Here is a 22493-nt window from a genome sequence, read left to right as displayed (position 1 = left end):
AAGCTCTTTCAGCGAGCGTTTAATTATGCCTCAGTGCTCCAGTGAGCGATTAAGAAAGGACTTTTGTTCCTGCAGCGGTCAGATATTTTAATGAACACTGTTGACTGTCAAACTGTTGAACTGTCTGTTCTTTGCCCTGCATTTCTGAATTGTGCAACTGTATCTTGTTATAATCATGTCTCATTGGTCTCTTAATCATGTTTTCATAGTTTTTAAATGTTGAATTATTAATTTATGTGTGTTAGCTGTGTGGTGTGTTTTAAGTTGGTGGCAAACCAGTTTCCCTTTCGGGATTAATAAAGTTTTCTCACTCACTCACTTTTAAAATTTTCTCACTCACTCACTCACTCACTCACTCACTCACTCACTCACTCACTAAATAAAAAATAAATTAAAATGTATTTAAATGTCTAAAATTTAAAACAAAATAATAAATAAAGTGGGGTCAGACTTAAGTTTGGGGATAAATTCTAACTGTTAACTATGAATTTTGCCTCAATAAACTCCTAATTTGCTGATTATTAATAATTATTAAGACATTTGTTAAGTTTAGGTATAGAGTGGATTAAAGGATTTTATGGTCATGCAGAATAAGCCATATACATAGTACTACCAAACAGCCAGAATTCTAGTATTATGCATGTTAAAAAACTAGCTAATAGTGAGAATTGGATATTAAAATAAAGTGCTGCCTAAAGTGTTAGAGCATGACGTGTCCCACCTCTCTGTTTCTCACAGGTGTTTTTATGGAGCGACCTCATAATCTGCACAGCTCTGCTGACTTCACAAGCTCTACCTCAGGGAATCATCCCACAATTCCCTCAAACCAGACCAAACCAGCACCCAACAACAGCACACAGATGCTCGCAGGTTTGTTTCTCTACTTTGCTGGGAAGAAAGGGTGGGAAAACACTGACACCTGTTTTATCAAAGCTTAATCAGTCTTTGATGCAGTCCCTGCTGGAAAAACCAGGTCATAGCAGCAGAAGGTTGTCAAGCTGGTAAACTAGTTTAAGAGCACGGTTAATCATTATATATATATATATATATATATAATAGTCCATAATATGACAGCTTTTACTGTATTTTTTTATCATTGGTAGCACTTTAGAATAAGGTATCATTACTAGTTAATGTTAGTTAACTACTTTAGTTAACATGAACTAAGCAAGAACAATCCTTCTACAGCATTTATTATACTTAGTTAATGTTCATTTCAACATTTACTAATACATTATTCAAATGAAAAGTTGTGCTTGTTAACATTAGTTAATGCACTGTGAATTAGCATGATCTAACAATGAATAACTGTTTTTTCATTAACTAACATTAACAAAGATTAATAAATACAGTAATAAATGTGTTGTTCGTTGTTTGTTCATGTTAATTAAAACTATTATAAACAGTTACCCATAAATGCAATAAATTGAACATAATAGCATATCAAAACACGAAATAATCTTAATTATTACAAACTTTTGACCAGTAATGTGTATTGTTTCTATATTTATATACAGTGCTGGGTAGATTTCTTTCAAATTTTAGTCCATTACTGATTACAAATTGCATTATAAAAGTGATATTTTGTAATGTAATCTGTTGGATCCAAATTACAGTAGGTGATGCATTCTGACTACCTTCTGATTACTTTGACTTAAAATATATTGTATTAGACAATACGTTTCGCAAACAGGAACTACATGGGGTTTGTGAGTTGATGAAAAGCAGAAAGACTTTCTAAATGTAAAAAAAGCATTAAAATTTTTGAAAGATTCAGTTTTGAAACTAATTTGATTCAGAAAGCGGTTCTACATAAGATGAAAGTGTCATTATTTGGCTACTAAACTACAGTAATCGTATAAAAGCAAATGTCCTGCTAGAAACCATGAAAATCCATTTTTAATCTAAGTTTAGATTGACAGTGCATTTAGAAACTGTCTGCTTTGGAAAGTAGTTAATATTACTTTAGGCATCTCATATGCTACCTTTAAAAGGTTTAGGGTTGGTAATATTTAGACGTTTAAGCGAGCTGAAACCCTATTGTAATTGTTTTTTCAAAGATCAGCATTCAGACCTAAAAGTGATTGGGCAGGCCAGGTCAAGATGAAAACAAAACGCAGATGACAGAAATGTGGGATTTTTTTTTTATATCTACTTTTGATAACTATTCCTAGGGTTTCCGCCCAATCGGAACCAAACCCAAAAATAAAATATTTAATTTAAATTTACATTATGTAATACATAGAATGCATAAAGCGATTCTTCTTAAAGAGGCAAACAGACATAGGAAGTGCTTGTAATGCTACGTTTCAGGCATTTGTTCAAATAAGTTCAAGCTACAAAGGGAAGGAAAAAGACAAAGAGAATGTTCTGGAAAGTGCTCACTAGCAGAACTCAGATTTCTGGAGGAAATGTAGATTCAAAATAGTAAGAGGAAGTAGGCAGTTGCTGAGCCTGTGGCTGTTCTAAATGCAAGCATCAATGTCTCCAACTTGATGCGAACCGCAACTGGTAGCCAGTGCAAGGAGATAAAGAGAGGTGTAACATGGGCTTTTTTGGGCTCGTTGAAGATCTTAAAAGATAAAAAGATCATTCTGAATCATTTGTAGAGGTATGATTGTGCTTGATGGAAGTGAAGCCAGAAGAGCATTGCAGTAGTCCAGCCTAGAAATGACAAGGGCCTGCACCTGCAAATTCACCATTGCAAAAGGATGCCAAAACTTTTGAAAGATGAGTGGACACTTTCAATGAAGTTTGAACACCTATTAAGTGGGGTTAATGGAGGCCAGTGGAAATAAACCTCATTGGGCCTGTTTGACTCATGCCCCTAAAGGTCTGTGAGAAATCTGTAAGAAATCAGCCACTGGGGGACGATATTGCTATTTATAAGTGCGTGGATGATTATATATTGCGCAACGTTATTCATATCATATGATAGATCTCCTCATTCTGAACAACACCACTGCTGTCGATTAAATTGTTTGTTAAGTATTCAATATTATTAAGATAAAAAAAAAAAAAGTGAACTAGTCCTAGGTTTTTTGCACCTCAAGAAAACCACTTCAGTGCAATTCTCTGGACTAAGTCAATAATTATTAAATAAATGTTGAACCTTTGACTTTGGTTAGCTATAAAAAGTCATTTAGAAAATGGGTGTGGCCTAATAATTCCAAAAGCATATATTTATAACAAAATTATAACATAACGAAAACTCAGAACTTAATGAAAAAAGTTGAGCACATGCAGCATGTGATGCTAAAGAAGCAATCTAAATTTTAAGGAGATTTGACTATATGTGGTACTATAACAGCTATAAATGTTTTAAAACATAATATTTGGTAAAGTAAATTACCTGGAATTGACAAAATGCTTCTTTCAATCATTGATTTATGTGGTTACAGGCTTGCAAATTAATACATCATGTCTTTTTTGCCTTAAGGTGCTTGAACCCTGGTAATCGTTGCTTGCAGCCATATTTATACATGTTTTTGAAAGTAGACTTATGTTTACCCAGGGTAAAACATAAAAAATTTATTTGATTTAAAATAGATAATACAGTAATATTGTGGAATAGTATTACAATTTATAATAATATGTAGATATATGTACAATATGTATATAAGGATTCTTTAGTGAAGTGGAAGTTTGTTTGAAATAGAAATAATTTGTAATGTTATAAATGTCTGTCCTATCACTTTTGATATTATTAATGTGCCCTTGCTGAATAGAAAAGTAGTAATTTATTTATTTCATGAATAAATAAATGCATACATAAATAATAAAGACCCCAATCTTTTGAATCGTATCTGATGTCTGCTGCCTTGATGTAGTAAACCACTGTTTCTATGAATTTCTGCAGGTGGTCTCCTTACTGTCTATGTGTTTAAACTGGAGCTGGGCTCTGCTGTTCCTCTATATCGTTATTCACTAAGTGCCAGCGTACCTGCACCCTGGCAGGCATCATCGTCTACACACGGGGATGTGCCCTTCTTTCAGGTCTGTTTGGCCTCACACAAACACATATAATCACACACATAAACACCAAGATTGTGTGCAATAAACTGAAATGAATTTAGAATGCCTTTTAAATTCTAGTTCCCTATCTGTCGGTCATTACGATTTATGTCGTGACTCGACATTATGGGGTCTTACTTGGGAGCACAAATCCTCTCTGATTATATTATATATTATATTTATTATAAATATCCAATGTTTTAAGCTAGCCACCTGTTTAAATTAACCTGTTTATTTGATATCTTACTTATTTTTATACCTTTCTTTTTAGTGACCACCCAGGAAATGCAATTAATTTCCCAACTGTGGTGAACATTTGTGGGACTGTACAGCAAAGACAAAACCTGTTGTATGGCTTTATTAAATATTTCGACAGTATTTAAATAGCCCATGGCAATACTAAAATATATTTTACATAGGCAAATATGTGGTGAAATTAATAATGACAGCATTAATATTTTGTCTACTGATGAACTTAACTAATGAAATTCCTCATTTGCGTATCTGAATTGAATTTCTTGCAATTCAATTCCTCTTCCTGTCATTCCAGCTCAACATCCTGTGAGCCATGGTCAGTTCAATTCAGATTCACACTCAGTACCGTAATTGTTTTTGCCTGACCCTGACAAACACAAAGACATTCACGGCTGCCAGTTTAATATTCTCCTTTATGCAAAGAAAAGAAACAATGGAAAGCACAAACAGTCGTGTCGAGAGACAGCTGTGATGAGCCATTTTCTTGAAAACATAATTATGCCTAGCAAATGTGTTCTTCACATCGCTTAAATACCTTCAGTACACAGACAAAAGCCATTACTACCCGTCTGCTAATGCCTCGGTGAAAAAACAAAGCTTTCCATGTACACAGTCCATAGGGAGCCCTCAGAATTCCATCACCCTCAGAGGAGTTTGCGCAGCGTAATGTCGTATCACCTCAGCCCATTCCATCTGAGCTGACAAACACTAATGGATGTGTTGTCACGGTAACAGGCCTACAGCAGTCCCCATAGCAACTTCAGCATGCGGATGAGCGTGTGCGTGTCTCACGCGTATCACCCGCGGCCGCGCTGGATGCTGACTCTGCGCTCATGTGATGCCAGCCGGCGCTGGAGATCAGAGTTTGACTTCTACGTGGCGTCGGTCGAGCAGCAGCACAGCAGGCGAGTGTGAAAAAACATGTGATAAAATCATTTTTTATTGCACCTCCATTGTGCAACATTTAACCTGTGTGACTCAGTGCCCCATTTCAGCATAGCAAAGTGTCTGGAAATGAGCTGGCATGACAGGAATCTGGTCTGTATTTTGGGCAGGAAGCTGTACTTCGCCCAGCACACGATCAGCCCGTACTCCAGTCGTGTGTGTGAGGGGCCGCCGGGGTGTGTGTTCAGCACGGGACTGGATGGACCCACTCAGGGCAGCTTCTACGCACCTATACCTGCAGGTACAGGCCTGGCTTTTGATGTATTTGAAGTTGTGCGTTTCATTTAAAGGGACAGCTCACCCAAAAATAAAAATGTACTAATAAAGTCATTTACTCACTCTCATGTTGTTCTAAACTTTTATGTATTTCTTGAACAGAACAGAAAATATATTTTTAAGAAGGTTGGTTACCAAACATTTGCTGCTAGCCATTAATGTTCAAAGTATAAAAAAAATGAAAGAAACTCACACAGATTTGGAACGACTTGAGGGCAAATGATTCAATTCAATTCAGTTCAAGCGGTTTTTACAATACAAATCGTTACAAAGCAACTTTACAGAAAATTACGTTTCTACAATATTTAGTAGTAGCTTATAAGTGGTGACTGTCAGTTTGTGCATGTATGACAGGACTTTTCAGAAAAATTAATACAAGACGTAGTCAGCCAGACGATGAACATTATTATACCAAATGTGAAAAAGCTCTACCTCCTTTAGTGGACATTGCTATCCTAGGAACTACCAAAAGTCCAGCGTTTTGTAACCTTAGGGAGCGTGATGGACTGTAGCGTGGTATAAGGCTAGTTAGGTATGCAGGAGCTAAACCATTTAGGGCCTTATAGGTAAGTAATGATAATTTGATGACCAAATCTATCGGTAACACTTTAGTATAGGGACCAATTCTCAATATTAACCAGCTCCTTATTAGCATGCCTATTTTTAACCTATTGGCTGTTTATTAATGCACATATGCTGCATGACCATATTCTAAATCCCAAACCCTAGCTGTTTTTAATAGCAAGAATTGGACAAAAAATAAAATAAAACAAATAAATCATACCTCAAAGGTATACTTTTAAAAACTGTACTTGCAGATAATATAGTATTAATGAAACAATGAACACTTTTCTGTAAGTGAACTTAAAAGACAGTTGACATTCATGATTATTTTACTCACATAATTACACTTTAATAAATTGAATACAGTTTTGGTTTTGCTTTAAAGAATGCATTTATTTTGATGTGTTGACTAAAATACTGAAGCACATGTAAAGTACTTGATTATAACTCTAGTGTGATATTCAGTATACATTTAATGTTAATATATTTTAAATCTACTAAATTGCAACTGCATAGTCGGTACATTCAGCAGTTACACTTCAGCCATATTTCAAAAACAAAAGAAGTAATTATGAAATTATAGTTATCTATAAGACATTTTAGTTAATTTTAAATATCATGCAGTGTCTAAAATTATTACATTCAGTTCACACTTCAGTATATTCTTTTAAAGTACATCATTTCTATAATAAGTATGCTAAAGTGCACTCATTTCTCACATGGGTCTACACATGGGTGACCTTTTAATTGACCTTAATGTATCTACAGTACGTACAACTGAAGTTTATCCTTATGAATCTGTTTATGTAGTGTGGGCAATGGCTGGCTGACAAACATCAAGATTTTTGACCGAACTGTAAATACTTGTAGAATGAAGTAATGATTCTGGTGTAGTGGCTGGCCATTTCAGAAAGAAAGTGAAAGTGAAGTGACATTCAGCCAAGTATGGTGACCCATACTCAGAATTTGTGCTCTGCATTTAACCCATCCGAAGTGCACACACACAGAGCAGTGAACACACACACACACTGTGAGCACACACCCGGAGCAGTGGGCAGCCATTCATGCTGCGGCACCCGGGGAGCAGTTGGGGGTTCAGTGCCTTGCTCAAGGGCACCTAAGTCATGGTATTGAAGGTGGAGAGAGAACTGTACATGCACTCCCCCCAACCTCAATTCCTGCCGGCCCGGGACTCGAACTCACAACCTTTCGATTGGGAGTCCGACTCTCTAACCATTAGGCCACGACTTTCCCACAACTTTCTATTCAGGTTTTATTTTTTTGCCGTCCTGTGGTGAGAACAATGAACTTTAAAAGACCCAAATGAAACTAAAATTATAGTTCTGTGGCTTTAGTCCAAGTTTATTAGATTTGAAGCCTGCTGATCTACTTCTAAAAATTACCAAATTATATTACAATTCATAAGAAGTATGGGGTTAGTCAGATTTGTTAATATTTTTTAATGTGAAGTCTCTGTAACACTTATAGTACAGGGACCAATTCTCAGTATTAAACTAGTTTCTTATTAGCATGTAACTGTATTACATATAACATTTTGGGCTGTCCCAAAACAAAAGTAATTAAACAACATGTTACTTCTAAAACATACCCACGTGCAATCTTTCTCATTTAAACACTAAATGCTTCTTTTTCTGTCAGTTTGTCAGTTGTCGTTTAATTCTTTCATAAGTGTCAGCTACATCTTGCTCAGCTCCTGCCCAGGTTAAGATCTCCAGGACCTCCGGCTTTAACCCCTGCAGCGGAGGTCAGTGTGGGAAACCAGCCGTGCGTCCTCTAGTGGACACCGGAGCCATGGTGTTCGTGGTGTTCGGCATACTGGGCATCAACCGCACTCAGCGCTCAGACAACCATGTTATTGGAGACCTGGTGAGACACAATACAAATCTTTACACTGAGTGCAGAAGAGAAGTACCCTCATGAAAATGGATAATGGATTAATCATGGTCAACATCCAAATATATCATACCTCTGTATATCGTCAGGAGCCACAGGTTTTCATTTTGTGTTGCTTTTTTGACTCTCAAAGTCAGAGCATTGACTTGCATTTAAATTAAAAGCAAATTTTCATTTTTTTCTCTCTCCATTTTTTTTATTACCCCTTTAGGGGGAGAATCATAGAATCAAATCCCAATTGCTATACTGTGCTTCGTAAATAGTTTTCCACAACTCCCACTACTATGAACAACAAAACAATGCAAGGTGCCAAAACAACAACAACAACAAAACTGCTGCAAGTCATTTTATGATATTTTGATCGACATCCTCATCCAATTCATGATTGAAACCTCAACCCTATGAAGCATACTGTATGATTTTACACATACATTTTGCTGAAAACTTTTCTGAAAAGCCTGTTGAGCATAATCAACTACGTACATGCCTTTTATGATCTGACTTTTAGTTTATATGTCCTAGCGTGTAAAATACATTTTTAGTATAATACTAAAATCTGTCTACCTTCAGCTTGTGGTTACATGCCTTTTTGCAATGAAAATCATGCTGATTTTAATCAGATAAATGCATGACTAACTTTAATATCAATAATTATGCCTTAAGATGAAAATTTTCTGGACTGAATCAACTTTTTGGTTACTTTATGATTATACATAGATCTGTGTTAGTCATGAGTGTTAAATATATGATCATCAGGCTTTTGTGGAACATTTATTTGTTGATCTCTTAATCATCACTGTATTGCAATGCATGTTTGGGGCTACAGAGCTTTAATAATTTAAATATTGTATCAACTTACACATATTATTGTGAGATACATAATGATGACTGATCTTTATATGCATTTGATCTAATTAGTCTGTTGAACAGTTATAAAGATTTAACTGATTTAAAATACATTTACTTTTTAACCATGTAAACAGCATCTGCACCAAACTGCATATTTTAGCTAAGTTTGAGACACTTAATAAATCTGAGGTGTTTTGTGCTCTTAAGTATGATGTCCATATTCTCTTATATCTTACTATACGAATATAAATTATGATGCTCAAGAATAGAATCTTTCATATGTCAGACTTTAAAGGGTAATACTTTTACTTCCATCATCTCAGTTTAAAAAAAAAAAACTCAGGATTGTTGATGTGGTCTCAGTCTGTTACTCTGTATATTGATTGTTTTCCTTTGAAGCTGTTTTATGAATGATTAATTTCATGATTATTGACCTTCCTCTCCCTCAAAGGGTAGTGTGATCTATGATCCAGACTTTGATGTTTTTAATGAGATCGGGAACTTGTGCAAGCTGTGCAAAGCCATCAGCGCCAATACCAAGCTGGTGAAGCCTGGTGGAGCTCAGTGTTTGCCATCAGGTCAGGAGGAACCCTTTTAAATACAACTATTATTAGATAATATTATTGATTTAAGTGCATTGACACCAGATGAGAGATGAGAAGAAAATATGAACTGAATAGAGCTGGATAATGACACTAACTTTACAACATTACAACATTAAACTGTTTTCTTAATGTGAAGCTGATTAGAAATTATCTGTATTGTATAAAGCATTGCGACTTGGCTCTCAGTTGGTCACGTTGTGTTTCTCTTCTGCAGGTAACAGCCTCACATCCATCCTGCCGTTACTGCATCCTGAGTGTCACTCTCTTCCGGAGCCCAATCTCTTGCCTGGCCAGCTATCCCATGGTGCAGTGGGCATGCAGAGCGGTAGAGTGCACTGGATCTCTATGGCTTTTGAATCAGTGAGTTCATTGCTGCATTTCAGTAGTTGGCACAAATGTGTCGTTGTGTCATGAAATGCTTTTATGGTGCTTTTTTCACCCTTTGTGCGAGTGTGACAGCACCAAAAATAGCTTCATTACTTATGGTTGTTATGCATTTTTATTGGGGCTGTCAATTTAATGGATTCATTTGCATGTAAAAAAAATTTACGTCCATGCCGCTAAAATAAAAAATATGATGGCAAAAATTAGTTTTTGACTTTGTGTTTAGCAATATCACACAAGCAAGAGTGCTGTTTTTCTCTGAATATCTGCACGGTTTCAAATGTAATATTGATTTTATAGAACAGTGCAATAAACAAGATGTTAATATTGGGTTTTAGACACAAATCTAGAAATATATATGTAACGCATTACAAAACTTCATATTCACGGGAAGAAGGAGGCGGGAACCGGCAGACAATCCAATAAAGACTTTAATAATCAAAATAAGCACAAAACACAAACTAAATCCAGGCCTGGTCCTCTCTCGTCCTTCACTGTCGTCGCTCCTGTTTTATATCCTTCCATCTCCTCCGTGGGACTCGAGACAGGTGGGTCGAGCAGGTGTCACTGCACTGGCCTCGCCCCGTTCCCACGGCTCTCTGCCCCGCCCCACTCGTCACAATATAAAAATGTCTCAACTAGCAGAATACAACAAGCATATTGTTTCAGGTAGAGACTAAACAATAGTAAATATGTGTAAACAGTATATACACATGCAGATTTTAGGCCATGTTTTGGTTTGTAGCTTTACCAAACAAATATTAAATCATAGATCACATATATTTATTTAGAGAAGGTCTTCTTGGTTCAAACACGCAACACAACACAACACAACACATAGATATTTTATGCCCTTATGTAGCATTATAGCCTTAATATGTGTGTAAATTGATAGCTATTTTTTATGTCTATTCAATATTTAATGCTTTTCTTATCTAAAAGGGAAAATAATTTGAATTTTTTTTTGGGTGGATTCCTCAGCCAAATTAACTAATCATGCAATGTTTAATGTTTAAATTAATGTTTAATTGCTTGACAGCTTTAATTTTTATATAAGGGTCCTTCACTGTCTCTGGGTTTCAGACCACCTACAAGGGAAAGTCTTCGTTTCAGACTCACTCTGATTTCCTCCAATGGGAGAGTTTCCTGCAGAAGCAGCTCGCATCACTCCCAGCATCCTCGGCTCTGAGACGAGGCTTCCAGACCTGCCAACACTGGAAGCAGATCTTCATGGAAATTATAGGCAAGAGAGCAAAAATAGAACGTGGCAAAGACAGAAAGGAGCTTTGATAAATATGGCCCTGCTTGAATAAATGAGCAATTTAAGAGCGATTAGTCTGAGGCGCAGACATCATTAACATGAGTGCTCATTAACTTCACTCTCAACAACTGACAATAATGAATTTGCAGTCAGATTCTCTATTTATATTGTATTAACCTCTTTGAACTGCTCTTTCTGCACTGCAGGTGTAGAGAGCGCCCTCTACAGTCTGCTGCTGTCACTTGCCATTTGCATCGCATCAGTAGCTGTGTTTACTGCTCATCTGCTGCTGCTGCTGCCAATCCTGCTGAGCATTCTGGGTATGTCATGCCTGAACAAAATATTAACTATATGTGTTACAACTTTTGTTGTTTATTTTTGTCAGTTCTTTTTGAGGGAATCTCAGCTATTATTTCCAGCCTAAAAAAAAAAGTGCACAAAGAAATTTTTTATTATGCACAAAGTTAAGCCTATTTTATTTTAGTCATTTAAATTTGTTTTAACATTATTGTGGTTCCAAAAATTGTATTATGTTTTAAAATATTTATACATAATGGAGCATTTTTAAATATTTATACATTATGTAGAATTTGTACTGAAATGATAAATTGTGTTTTAAATATAGTAAAATACTGCCTTTATGTCGGTGTTGTTTGTTAACTAAATCTATTAAAAATATATTTTTTAATTATATATATATATATATATATATATATATTACAACCTTTACAAAACAATACAAATCCTAAAAGTACAGATGTTTGCAAATAAGTACTAAAATGACTAAAAGCTAAACAGAAATAAATTAAAGCTAAATAGAAATATAAAAAATAAAAACAAATAAAATGACAAAAGCAAATAACAAAATGACTTTAATATGAAAACTGAAAATATAAAAAAGCACATTCAAAATATTAATAAATACTGTACTAGTGTATAAATAATACAAATTAAATGCTGATTAATGGACAACATTTGGATATATTACAGCAATAAAATCAAAAAGGTCTTTATAATTGTTTAATATTTCTTTGGTTAATTATGTAATTTTATTTTTGCATGAAATGTGACCTGGACATGCTAATGTGTTATTGACTCTCTTACCCTTGAAATATTTTACCACCATTTATTAAGGCCAACTAATTTTCCTGTAAGATACTTAAATGCAGCGTCTCCCTTTGGGCGGTAGCATCAAATCTCCCTTTGGACGGTAGCATCAAATGCCTGCTTAAGGCTTTCTGTTGAATTTAATTGACTCGTGTAATATGTTCTGATGGTAAAAATCATTGTGTTTGAAATGTGTGGCTCTGTTCCCATCTCATTTATATGTTAATACAATATGCCAGACATGAGCGTGATTTAACTCGCTTTCAACCGGGAATATTATCACTACAAGTGATTACTCAGACTGAACGAATATACAAATGATGAGAAATGAGGAGACTGTGAAAATCATCCCACTCCTATGTGACCAACTAAAGAAGGAAATAGATTTCAAAAATGTGTAATGATGCTTGAATTCAGGTAGGGGAAGGAATAATAATAATAAAACCGAGTGTTTTATAAAAAGCATGACTCTTGGCAGGTATGGTGTGTCTGGTGGTGGCGGTGATGTATTGGCTGGGATGGGAGATGGGTGCAGTCGAAGCCATCTCTCTCTCCATACTGGTGGGCTCTTCGGTGGACTATTGCCTTCATCTAGTGGAAGGATATTTACTGGCTGGGGACACTGACACCTCAGGACTGGCTAATCACAGTTCGGTATGATTTACATTTATCCATCTCTCGTAGCGTTGAAATGAAACGATAGTTCCTGACTGTTTTCAGGATGTGTTCACATCCCACTCCATTGGTTGTGTTTTGGGTTTGTGAAACTGGAGTTTTGTTGAATCCCAGGTAGGGACATAATTTAATCTGTCGGACGCTTGGGTTTTCTTCCAGCTTTGTGCCCTAGAGCGAGACACTGAGCACTGAGACGTTACAGGGAACTCATTTAAACTGGTCTGCCCTGGATAAAACAGCATTTCCTAAATAAAAACCAAAAACAAGTTCATGCTCTCACTCGTATGCATCAGATCAAGTCAAGTCAAGTCACCTTTATTTATATAGCGCTTTAAACAAAATATATTGCGTCAAAGCAACTGAACAACATCCATTAGGAAAACAGTGTGTCAAGAATGCAAAATGATAGTTAAAGGCAGTTCATCATTGAATTCAGTGATGTCATCTTCAGTTCTCCTCTGACCAGACGAAACCAGTAGTTCAATTCCAGGCTGCAGCAAAGTCAGATTGCGCAGAAGAATCATCTATTTCCTGTGGTCTTGTCCTGGTGGTCCTCTGAGACAAGGTCTTTACAGGGGATCTGTATCTGGGGCTCTAGTTGTCCTGGTCTTGGCTGTCTTTCAGGACAGTAGAGGTCCTTTCTAGGTGCTGATCCACCATCTGGTCTGGATACGTACTGGATCCGGGTGACTGCAGTGACCCTCTGATCTGGATACAGACTGGATCTGGTGGCTATGGTGACCTCGGAATAAGAGAGAAACAGACAAATATTAGCGTAGATGCCATTCTTCTAATGATGTAGCAAGTAAATAGGATGTTATGTGAAGTGTCCCCGGTTCCGGTTTACCTAATTAATGCAGCCTAAAAATCCTTTACCGGATTTGGATATTAAAAGCATATTAGTATGTTATGTGTAAGCCAGGTTAAAGAGATGGGTCTTTAATCTAGATTTAAACTGCAAGAGTGTGTCTGCCTCCCGAACAATGTTAGGTAGGTTATTCCAGAGTTTAGGCACCAAATAGGAAAAGGATCTGCCGCCCGCAGTTGATTTTGATATTCTAGGTATTATCAAATTGCCTGAGTTTTGAGAACGTAGCGGACGTAGAGGATTATAATGTAAAAGGAGCTCATTCAAATACTGAGGTGCTAAACCATTCAGGGCTTTATAAGTAATAAGCAATATTTTAAAATCTAAACGATGTTTGATAGGGAGCCAGTGCAGTGTTGACAGGACCGGGCTAATATGGTCATACTTCCTGGTTCTAGTAAGAACTCTTGCTGCTGCATTTTGGACTAGCTGTAGTTTGTTTACTAAGCGTGCAGAACAACCACCCAATAAAGCATTACAATAATCTAACCTTGAGGTCATAAATGCAATGGATTAACATTTCTGCATTTGACATTGAGAGCATAGGCCGTAATTTAGATATATTTTTTGAGATGGAAAAATGCAGTTTTACAAATGCTAGAAACGTGGCTTTCTAAGGAAAGATTGTGATCAAATAGCACACCTAGGCTCCTAACTGATGACGAAGAACTGACAGAGCAACCATCAAGTCTAAGACAGTGTTCTAGCTTATTACAAGCAGAGTTTTTAGGTCCTATAATTAACACCTCTGTTTTTTTCAGAATTTAGCATTAAGAAATTCTCGTCATCCAGTTTTTTATATCGACTATGCATTCCATTAGTTTTTCAAATTGGTGTGTTTCATCGGGCCGTGAAGAAATATAGAGTTGAGTATCATCAGCATAACAGTGAAAGCTAACACCATGTTTCCTGATGATTTCTCCCAAGGGTAACATATAAAGCATGAAGAGTAGCGGTCCTAGTATTGAGCCTTGAGGTACTCCATACTGCACTTGTGATCGATATGATACATCTTCATTCACTGCTACGAACTGATGGCGGTCATATAAGTACGATTTAAACCATGCTAATGCACTTCCATTAATGCCAACAAAGTGTTCAAGTCTATGCAAAAGAATGTTGTGGTCAATTGTGTCAAATGCAGAACTAAGATCCAATAAAACTAATAGAGAAATACACCCACGATCAGATGACAAGAGTAGATAATTTGTAACTCTAAGGAGAGCAGTCTCAGTACTATGATACGGTCTAAATCCTGACTGGAAATCCTCACATATACCATTTTTCTCTAAGAAGGAATATAATTGTGAGGATACCACCTTTTCTAGTATCTTGGACAGAAAAGGGAGATTCGAGATTGGTCTATAATTAACTAGTTCTTTGGGGTCAAGTTGTGTTTTTTTGATGAGAGGCTTAATAACAGCCAGTTTGAAGGTTTTGGGGACATATCCTAATGACAATGAGGAATTAATAATAGTCAGAAGAGGATCTATGACTTCAGGAAGCACCTCTTTTAGGAGAATAGATGGTATAGGGTCTAACATACATGTTGTTGGTTTAGATGATTTAACAACTTTAAACAATTTTTCCTCTCCTATAGTAGAGAATGAGTGGAACTGTTCCTCAGGGGGTCTATTGCCTTTTAGACGCGGCTCATGTTTATAACAGTAATCTTGGGGGGTGGACTCATTTAAAATGATGTAATCATCAGGTTTTAGCCAGGTTTCTGTCAAACAGAGCACATCCATATTATGATCAGTGATCATATTATTTACAAAAAGTGTTTTCAGTCTGTCTGCTTCCTGACCTGGGCCCCAGTTAGTCAAGTATAAACACTAAGACTATTTGCCATATTTCTAGAGAGAAGAGTGGCGCCACCCCAGGAGGGATGAAGACCATCTCTTTTCAACAGGTCAGGTCTGCCCCAAAAACTCGTCCAATTGTCTATGAAACCTATGTTATTCTGTGGGCACGACTTAGACATCCAGCCATTGAGTGATGACAATCTGCTATGCATCTGGTCACCACGGTAAGCAGGGAGGGGACCAGAGCATATTACAGTGTCTGACATCATGCTTGAAAGTTCACACACCTCTTTAATGTTATTTTTAGTGATCTCCGACTAGCGCTGGCATGAATAACAATCTTACTGTATTTACGTTTAGCATTAGCCAGCACTTTTAAATTTGCCAAGATGTCAGGCGCTCTGGCTCCCGGTAAACATTTGACTATGGTGGCTGGTGTCTCTATATTTACGCTCCGTACAATAGAATCACCAATAACTAGAGCACTTTCATCAGGTTTCTCAGTGGGTGCATCACTGAGTGGGGAGAACCTGTTTAATGTTTTGATCGGAACAGAAGAGCGGTGTTTTGACCCACGTCTACGCTGCCTCACTGTCACCCAGTTGCCCTGCTGCAGGGGCTTTGTTGCCGAAACCGAACAATGTACAGGAATCCCTGAGCTAGACGCATCCAAAGCCGTATCTAAAGCCCTTACATTCTTACTGTCCTCAATTAAGGTTTGGCTGCGTGTCTCTAATTCTGAAATCTTCTCTGTCAGCCTAACTATTTCCCTGCATTTGTCACATGTGAATCCCTCATCTGCGACAGAGATAGATAAACTGTACATGTGGCAAGAGGTGCAAATTACAATAGCAGGAGAAGCCATTACTCACCGTGCTTGATGAAATATTCTTACTGCGGTTGTTTGATGAACTTGTGAAAAACTGGAGCGAGAGAGAGGAGAGGAGAAAAGAAAACAGCGATAGGTTCGAATGAAAACGCTAATGACAAGCTAACGAGTGCTAACGCTTTGCAGGTGTACTGCACTTACGGATATAAAATAAAAGTGAACGATCAAAATTAATCTGATAAGATTGATCGATAATATCAGAAATATGGTATGAATTAAGTTATATTTTATCACTTTAAAAAACAGAGAGTGATAGTAAGATAAAGATTCTAGAGAAAAAAATTAATAAAAATAAAAACAGCTACACGGAGCTACGATTAGCTACAGAAGGCCAACAGGAAGTAGAGAAAACACTGTCCTACAGAGACACCCACAGTCAGGGAGTGACAAACAAACAAACAAGTGTGTGGCAAATGTTCAGGATCAGGTATCTTTTTTATATGGCAGTGAAGCCCTGTATTAATAATGGATTATAATGGTTGATATATTATAATACATTAATAATACAATGCATTTCATGGCTATAATTAAATTATTTTAAATAAAACTGTTGAAGGACACATGTTATGAGATATTAACTTAAGGTGTGTTTAATAATGGATTATAATGGTATTCTTGATGCAGTATATTATTAATTCATAATTTGTAATCATTAGATCTATAGCTCTAAGTGTTGCTCACGTGTGTGATGTTAATGAAGGGATTTTATTTGATTATTTTTTGTTAATGATAATGAAGACAAGGCAAGAAATGCTACTCGTGCCAGTAATTAAAAGATTTTGATTAAAACTGTTGAAGGAAACATGATGAGGGGGGTAATATCACAGCTAAATACTAACTTAAGGTGTGTTTAATAATGAATTATAATAGTGTTCTTGATGCTTTAATGATATTAGTTTTTTTTTTTATTAAATGTCAATATATTATTTAATACATTATACATTTTTATTAGATTATTTCTGTCAGATATATTATATATTTAATTTTTATATAGTCTAAGTTTAGATGCATCTAAAATAGACCAAATCCAAACTTAAGTTTCTTTTTAAATTACGTATTATATATTATATTATATTTTTAATCATTATCATCCATAGATTTTCTATTTATTTACATCTATCTTCTGTAAGTCTGAAACTGTGTAAACATGAGCAGCCCAGACAGCAAGAAGTTTTGGCCCAGATCCGGCCCACATCTGGCCCGCATGATGCGTAACGGAGAAAACCTGCTGCTTCTGAGCACAGATCCAGTGAGGAGGAGAAATGTAGGCATACTGATGAGATAAACACGTCTGATCCTCATGAAGCTGGAGCAGAGGATGCAGAATGAAGGATATATCTCTCTGCTGTTGGGAATTTAATCACTGACAGATTTGCCAAAACTCGCTACAGATGAACTGTAAACATGACGGGCGATTCACACTTCTTCATTTAGTAGATCTACCAGACAAAAAAACAAACCACCAAAGTGAGAGTAGCGAAGCAGAAAAAAGGCAAAGTCAGAGTGTTTTTTGTTTCGTTTTTCATGCGAGGTGAATGTTAATATGAGTTTTCACGAGTCATTCCCTCTGCTTCGGCTTACAGGAGTCCTCCATCAAACGGCAGACACGGACCCTTGAAGCAGCCGATCACGTGGGCGTTGCTGTAGTTTCCAGTGCCGTGACGACGGTGATTTCAACCGTTCCACTCTTTTTTTGTGTCATCGTGCCTTTCGCCAAATTCGGTCAGATTGTGGCCATCAACACGGCCATTTCCATCGGCTTCACGCTCACCGTCACGACCGCGCTGCTGGCCACGATGGGACCCGCCGACTTCACCCGTCCTCCCAGAGCCGTGCTCAAAGCCGCTCTGCTGGTCCTGATCGTGGGGGTCTGTGGAGGTGTGCTGTGGTGGACCGCATCACAGTTCGCTCCAGACACACTGATCTGAATCGAAGAACCAGGTGGATTTCAAGAGAGCGACTGTGTGATTATTTTAGACAACATGTGTGAACTCTTTGGCAAGCAAGTTTGGAAAATGCATTATTTAACATACAGTGGTGGCCAAAAATATTAAAACACTTGTATTTTCACCAGGTTTTAAGTCAGTTATTTCTTTTTTTTTCTGTAGTGTGTCAGTAGGAAATATCAGTTTACAGTACATTCCAGACAGACTGATGATGGTGAGATCAGATCTGTGTGTGGAGCACTGGCTGAATTATAAATTAATATTTTTTACTGACACACTACAGCAAAAGATAGAAATAACTGATTTAAAGGGGTCATATGATGCTTTTTAAGGATCATTATTGTTTGTATTTGGTGTAATAGAATATGTTGACATGCTTTAATGTAAAAAAAAACATGATTTTTCAAATACTGTACATTATTGTAGGTTCTCTATGCCCCATCTCTCTCAAACAAGTTGTTTTCTACAAAGTCCCTCCTTCTGACAACCACAGTCTGCTCTGATTGGCCAACTGACCCAGTGCATTGTGATTGGCCGAACACCGCAAGCACTCGTCGGAAATGTAACGCCCCTTTCCATAAGCGCAAGCTTCTTTAAAAATAAATGTAAAGACAGTTAATAATGGCTTTAGTTTTACAATCACTTCAAGCCCAAAAGGGGATCAGTCACGTGACAGACACAGTGATGAAGCTCGGATGTGTTTGCAGTACAAAAGCCATGGACGGATAAGACAACTGACTCCACTGTGATGTCTCTCTCTCCTTCTCTCTCACGCACACACACATGCGACGCCCAAAAACTCTGCATTTGAACAGTCAATAGCAAATACTTAAACTCATAACAAAACATTCTTACAGCAGCTGATTCAGAAGCGGTAGATTGTCGTAGCAAAGTCAGAATGACCTCCTCTCCTACAGTAGGTTCACAAAACCTTCGTCCATAAAATGTTTTGCTGTTCTGTTGTAAGTAATCTTAAAGATTCCTAAATGCATCTACTTTCAGAAGGCCAAATAAAGTACTTTTGCTCTCGCCTAGAAACACACAGCATCCCGACATGACTGCTTCAACTCTAACTGAAACCACTCCTTCTTTCTTTGTGTGAACATATTACGCAAATATTTCCACATAGTGACATAAACACGTGGGGGTGTGTCTGAATGAGCTGTTTTAGTGGGGCGTGGCAGTCTTAACTTTGATAAAGAATATCTCTTTGGATTTGAGACTTTAGTCTTTGCAACTTTACAGATCTTTTTTAAGCACCAAGAGCTTGTTACACTACAAAGGGAAAAGAAAAATATTAATTGCATCATATGACCCCTTTAAAACCATTTTTAGCTGCAGAAAATAGTAGTGTTCTAATAATTCTGGCCACCAATTTAAATGGTACACTGTTAGAAAATAAGAAACCCTAAATATATGAATACTTTACAGTCTGCATGAAGGTAGCAGATGTGGGAAATGATGTCGGAAATATTTAGGTAATTAACTATCCAGGATCGCTCTGTCAGGGACTTGTGTTTAATGTTAATGTATGACTGAAAGTGTTGACTATTCCTCAGTGTTTTGTATTTTTTTTCAACACCTGGACTGGAGTGACTCAGAGGGTCGTGAGGACGTGTCTACTTTCGATTCAAACGTGATGAGGCCCTGAAGTCTCAGAAGAGGAGGACATGAATTCTGTGAATTCATATCGTACATGACGGCAGTACAACACTGGAGGAGAATGAACCTGTAAGATGAAGCTACGTTTTCTTAGTCCTTGAAGGATCGTGTGACAGAGCTGGTTAACTATTAGAATAAAAAAATAGTTAACTATTTGATTTCCAAATCTAGAAGACCTACTAAGTCAACATGAAATGGCATTCACAATCTATTTTACTTTTGCAAAGTGACATTTTTGAGTGAAACAGGATATTTGATTTAAGTAACCCAAAATTCAAAACTTTTTACCAGGTGTAAATTAATACATGATTTGTAGAATTATTTAAAAAAAAAGTAATGATGATCTATCCCTAAAAAGACCACACAAATTCCCTACAAGACTGTCATTTTTAAATCTGGAATTGATTAGTAAAATGTCATGTTCACCATCCTCCACCATTCACCATGTCTTCAGATTGAAAGATTTTTAAAAAGCTGTGTTAGCTACAACAGTTACTCAATAGCAAATTGGCTATTGTTCAACATTATCCAAAAGTCTGCACAGCCTTGGTTACATCAGATGAAAAGGAAGAGAAAAGAAACGGTGTTAACTATTACACTGTTTCTAAAATAAAACTGAAATAAATATATTATATAATATATATTAAATAACTTCGATTTCCTTGTCAAGTAACTGAAAATAAGTGGAAGTACTAAAATTACTAAAACAAAAACTGAAATAAATTTAAATTAAAGCTACAAAAGTAAAAAATGACAAACACTTAAAATTAATAAAATATTAAACAAAATATCTAAAACTGATTGTTTTAAATTAAAATAGAATTGAAAATGTTAATAAATAATATAATAGTGTATACATACTATATTATTAATACTAATATATATATATATATATATATATATATTAGTATTATTATTTTATTTTTTGACGATAGGAAAAAATCTTGGTAGGAAAAAAAATGAATAAAATGTTTAAAGTTATGGAAAAAGAACATGAAAGTTAACCTCAACCTCTTCATCAGAGGGACTAAGCAGATCATATGAAAAAGTATGTATGAGCAAAAACATACAAAGCTGCTGGAAATTCCCCAAATGTAATGTTCTTTAATGTTTAATGTTCTTTACGAGTGTTCTTTGTAATTAAATGCTCAATAACACCACAAGCTAGGAAAATAGGATCTATTTCTGATTTCATGTTGACTTTCATGCCAACATTTCCCTACCTTAATGGAAGAGGCTACTGTACTGTTTGGTTTTGTCCAAAAACACTGAAGAGGTTTAAAGTACAGATCATACTGCTAATGCACTTAGTTGTATATAAAAACATGTGAAAAAGAGTTGTTCTTTGTCTGGTGAAATGTAAAGGGTATTGTCTGGACTTTTATAAGATAAAAGTGTAAATCATGGTGAATTTCATGCTGGCTTTTGTAAGATTCTGGTGAAACAAATATTGAGTTTTACAGAGTGATGTTGTGTTTCTGATGTGGTTTGTTAAATTCCAAGTGAAACCCACTCTTTGCGTTTGTTTTTCTGCACACCAAACGGATCCACTTAACTCTTGTCTGTCTTCATCTTTTTTGATTGTTGCCATTTATCTCTGTTTCAAAACATATACGCACACAAAGTTACAATGATCACAGGCGACCTTCATTTTGACCCTTAACCAGCAGTCTGGAAATAATACGGCACTTCAGCAGCAATCCACAGACTCTCGCTGTCCTCCCCAAAGCTCTCCGCTGCACTCCAGTGCCCTCCGCATGCAGGATTTCAGCTCACCTTCACAGCTCTAGCTGCTTTTCTTCTTCTGATAAATTCACACATTAACAGTTGCACAGAATACATGCTGGCATCAGAGGGTGAAATATTCACAGAAGAAAAAAAAATCCAGTCAATTCATTTACATTTCAATTGATTATGAATTTTCATTTTTGCTACTTAAAGTCAGTGCGTTCGTTTCTTTGAACAACTTAAACTTTTTTGATCACCTTCAAATGTTGACTACTGTGTGTATATATATAGTGGTAAAATAATCAGAAAATATTTAGTACAAATAAACATTATTACAAATATACAATTTAAATAGATAATTTATTCATATTACAGTCATAATCTACTGACAGTGGCTATTTTCTTTATGCAAAACATTGTCATTTTTTTCTTTTAGTTTTGGGGTCAAATATGTCCCTGGCATTTCTTGACAGTTTAGGCAAGATTCACCCCAAAATGGCTTATTGACAGAGATGATTAACTGATTGTTTACGGGTATATCATAAGTAAACTATATTTACATTTCAACAATCAAATAAAAATAGAAAGTTTTATACCTCAGTTATAAAATTTAGTTTTATATATGTGTGTGTGTGTGTGTGTGTGTGTGTGTATAAATTGAGGTATATATAATTACACACACACACACACACACATATACATACATATATATATATATAAAAATTTTTAATTCAATATATTTTAAC

At 36.2% G+C, this 22493-nt stretch overlaps 1 protein-coding gene across 1 annotated transcript in view; it reads left to right on the top strand.

Moving 5' to 3' along the window:
- The window catches only part of LOC132097427 (protein dispatched homolog 3-like), a 43791-nt gene extending 25235 nt beyond the window's left edge, over positions 1-18556 (top strand). Inside the window, exons 10-20 of the mRNA XM_059503132.1 lie at positions 739-870; positions 3860-3996; positions 5005-5178; positions 5329-5455; positions 7766-7941; positions 9269-9395; positions 9637-9782; positions 10890-11049; positions 11274-11387; positions 12653-12828; positions 17995-18556. Coding sequence (XP_059359115.1) covers positions 739-870; positions 3860-3996; positions 5005-5178; positions 5329-5455; positions 7766-7941; positions 9269-9395; positions 9637-9782; positions 10890-11049; positions 11274-11387; positions 12653-12828; positions 17995-18339 — 1814 coding nt within the window. The 3' untranslated portion in view covers positions 18340-18556. The remainder of the gene's footprint in view (positions 1-738; positions 871-3859; positions 3997-5004; positions 5179-5328; positions 5456-7765; positions 7942-9268; positions 9396-9636; positions 9783-10889; positions 11050-11273; positions 11388-12652; positions 12829-17994) is intronic.
- Positions 18557-22493: the final 3937 nt, after the last annotated feature.

The sequence above is a fragment of the Carassius carassius genome, chromosome 21, assembly GCF_963082965.1.
Source record: "Carassius carassius chromosome 21, fCarCar2.1, whole genome shotgun sequence".
Classification (NCBI taxonomy): Eukaryota; Metazoa; Chordata; class Actinopteri; order Cypriniformes; family Cyprinidae; genus Carassius; species Carassius carassius.
The sequence above is the reverse complement of the archived record's forward strand: the minus strand, read 5'-3'. Positions and strand labels throughout refer to the sequence as shown.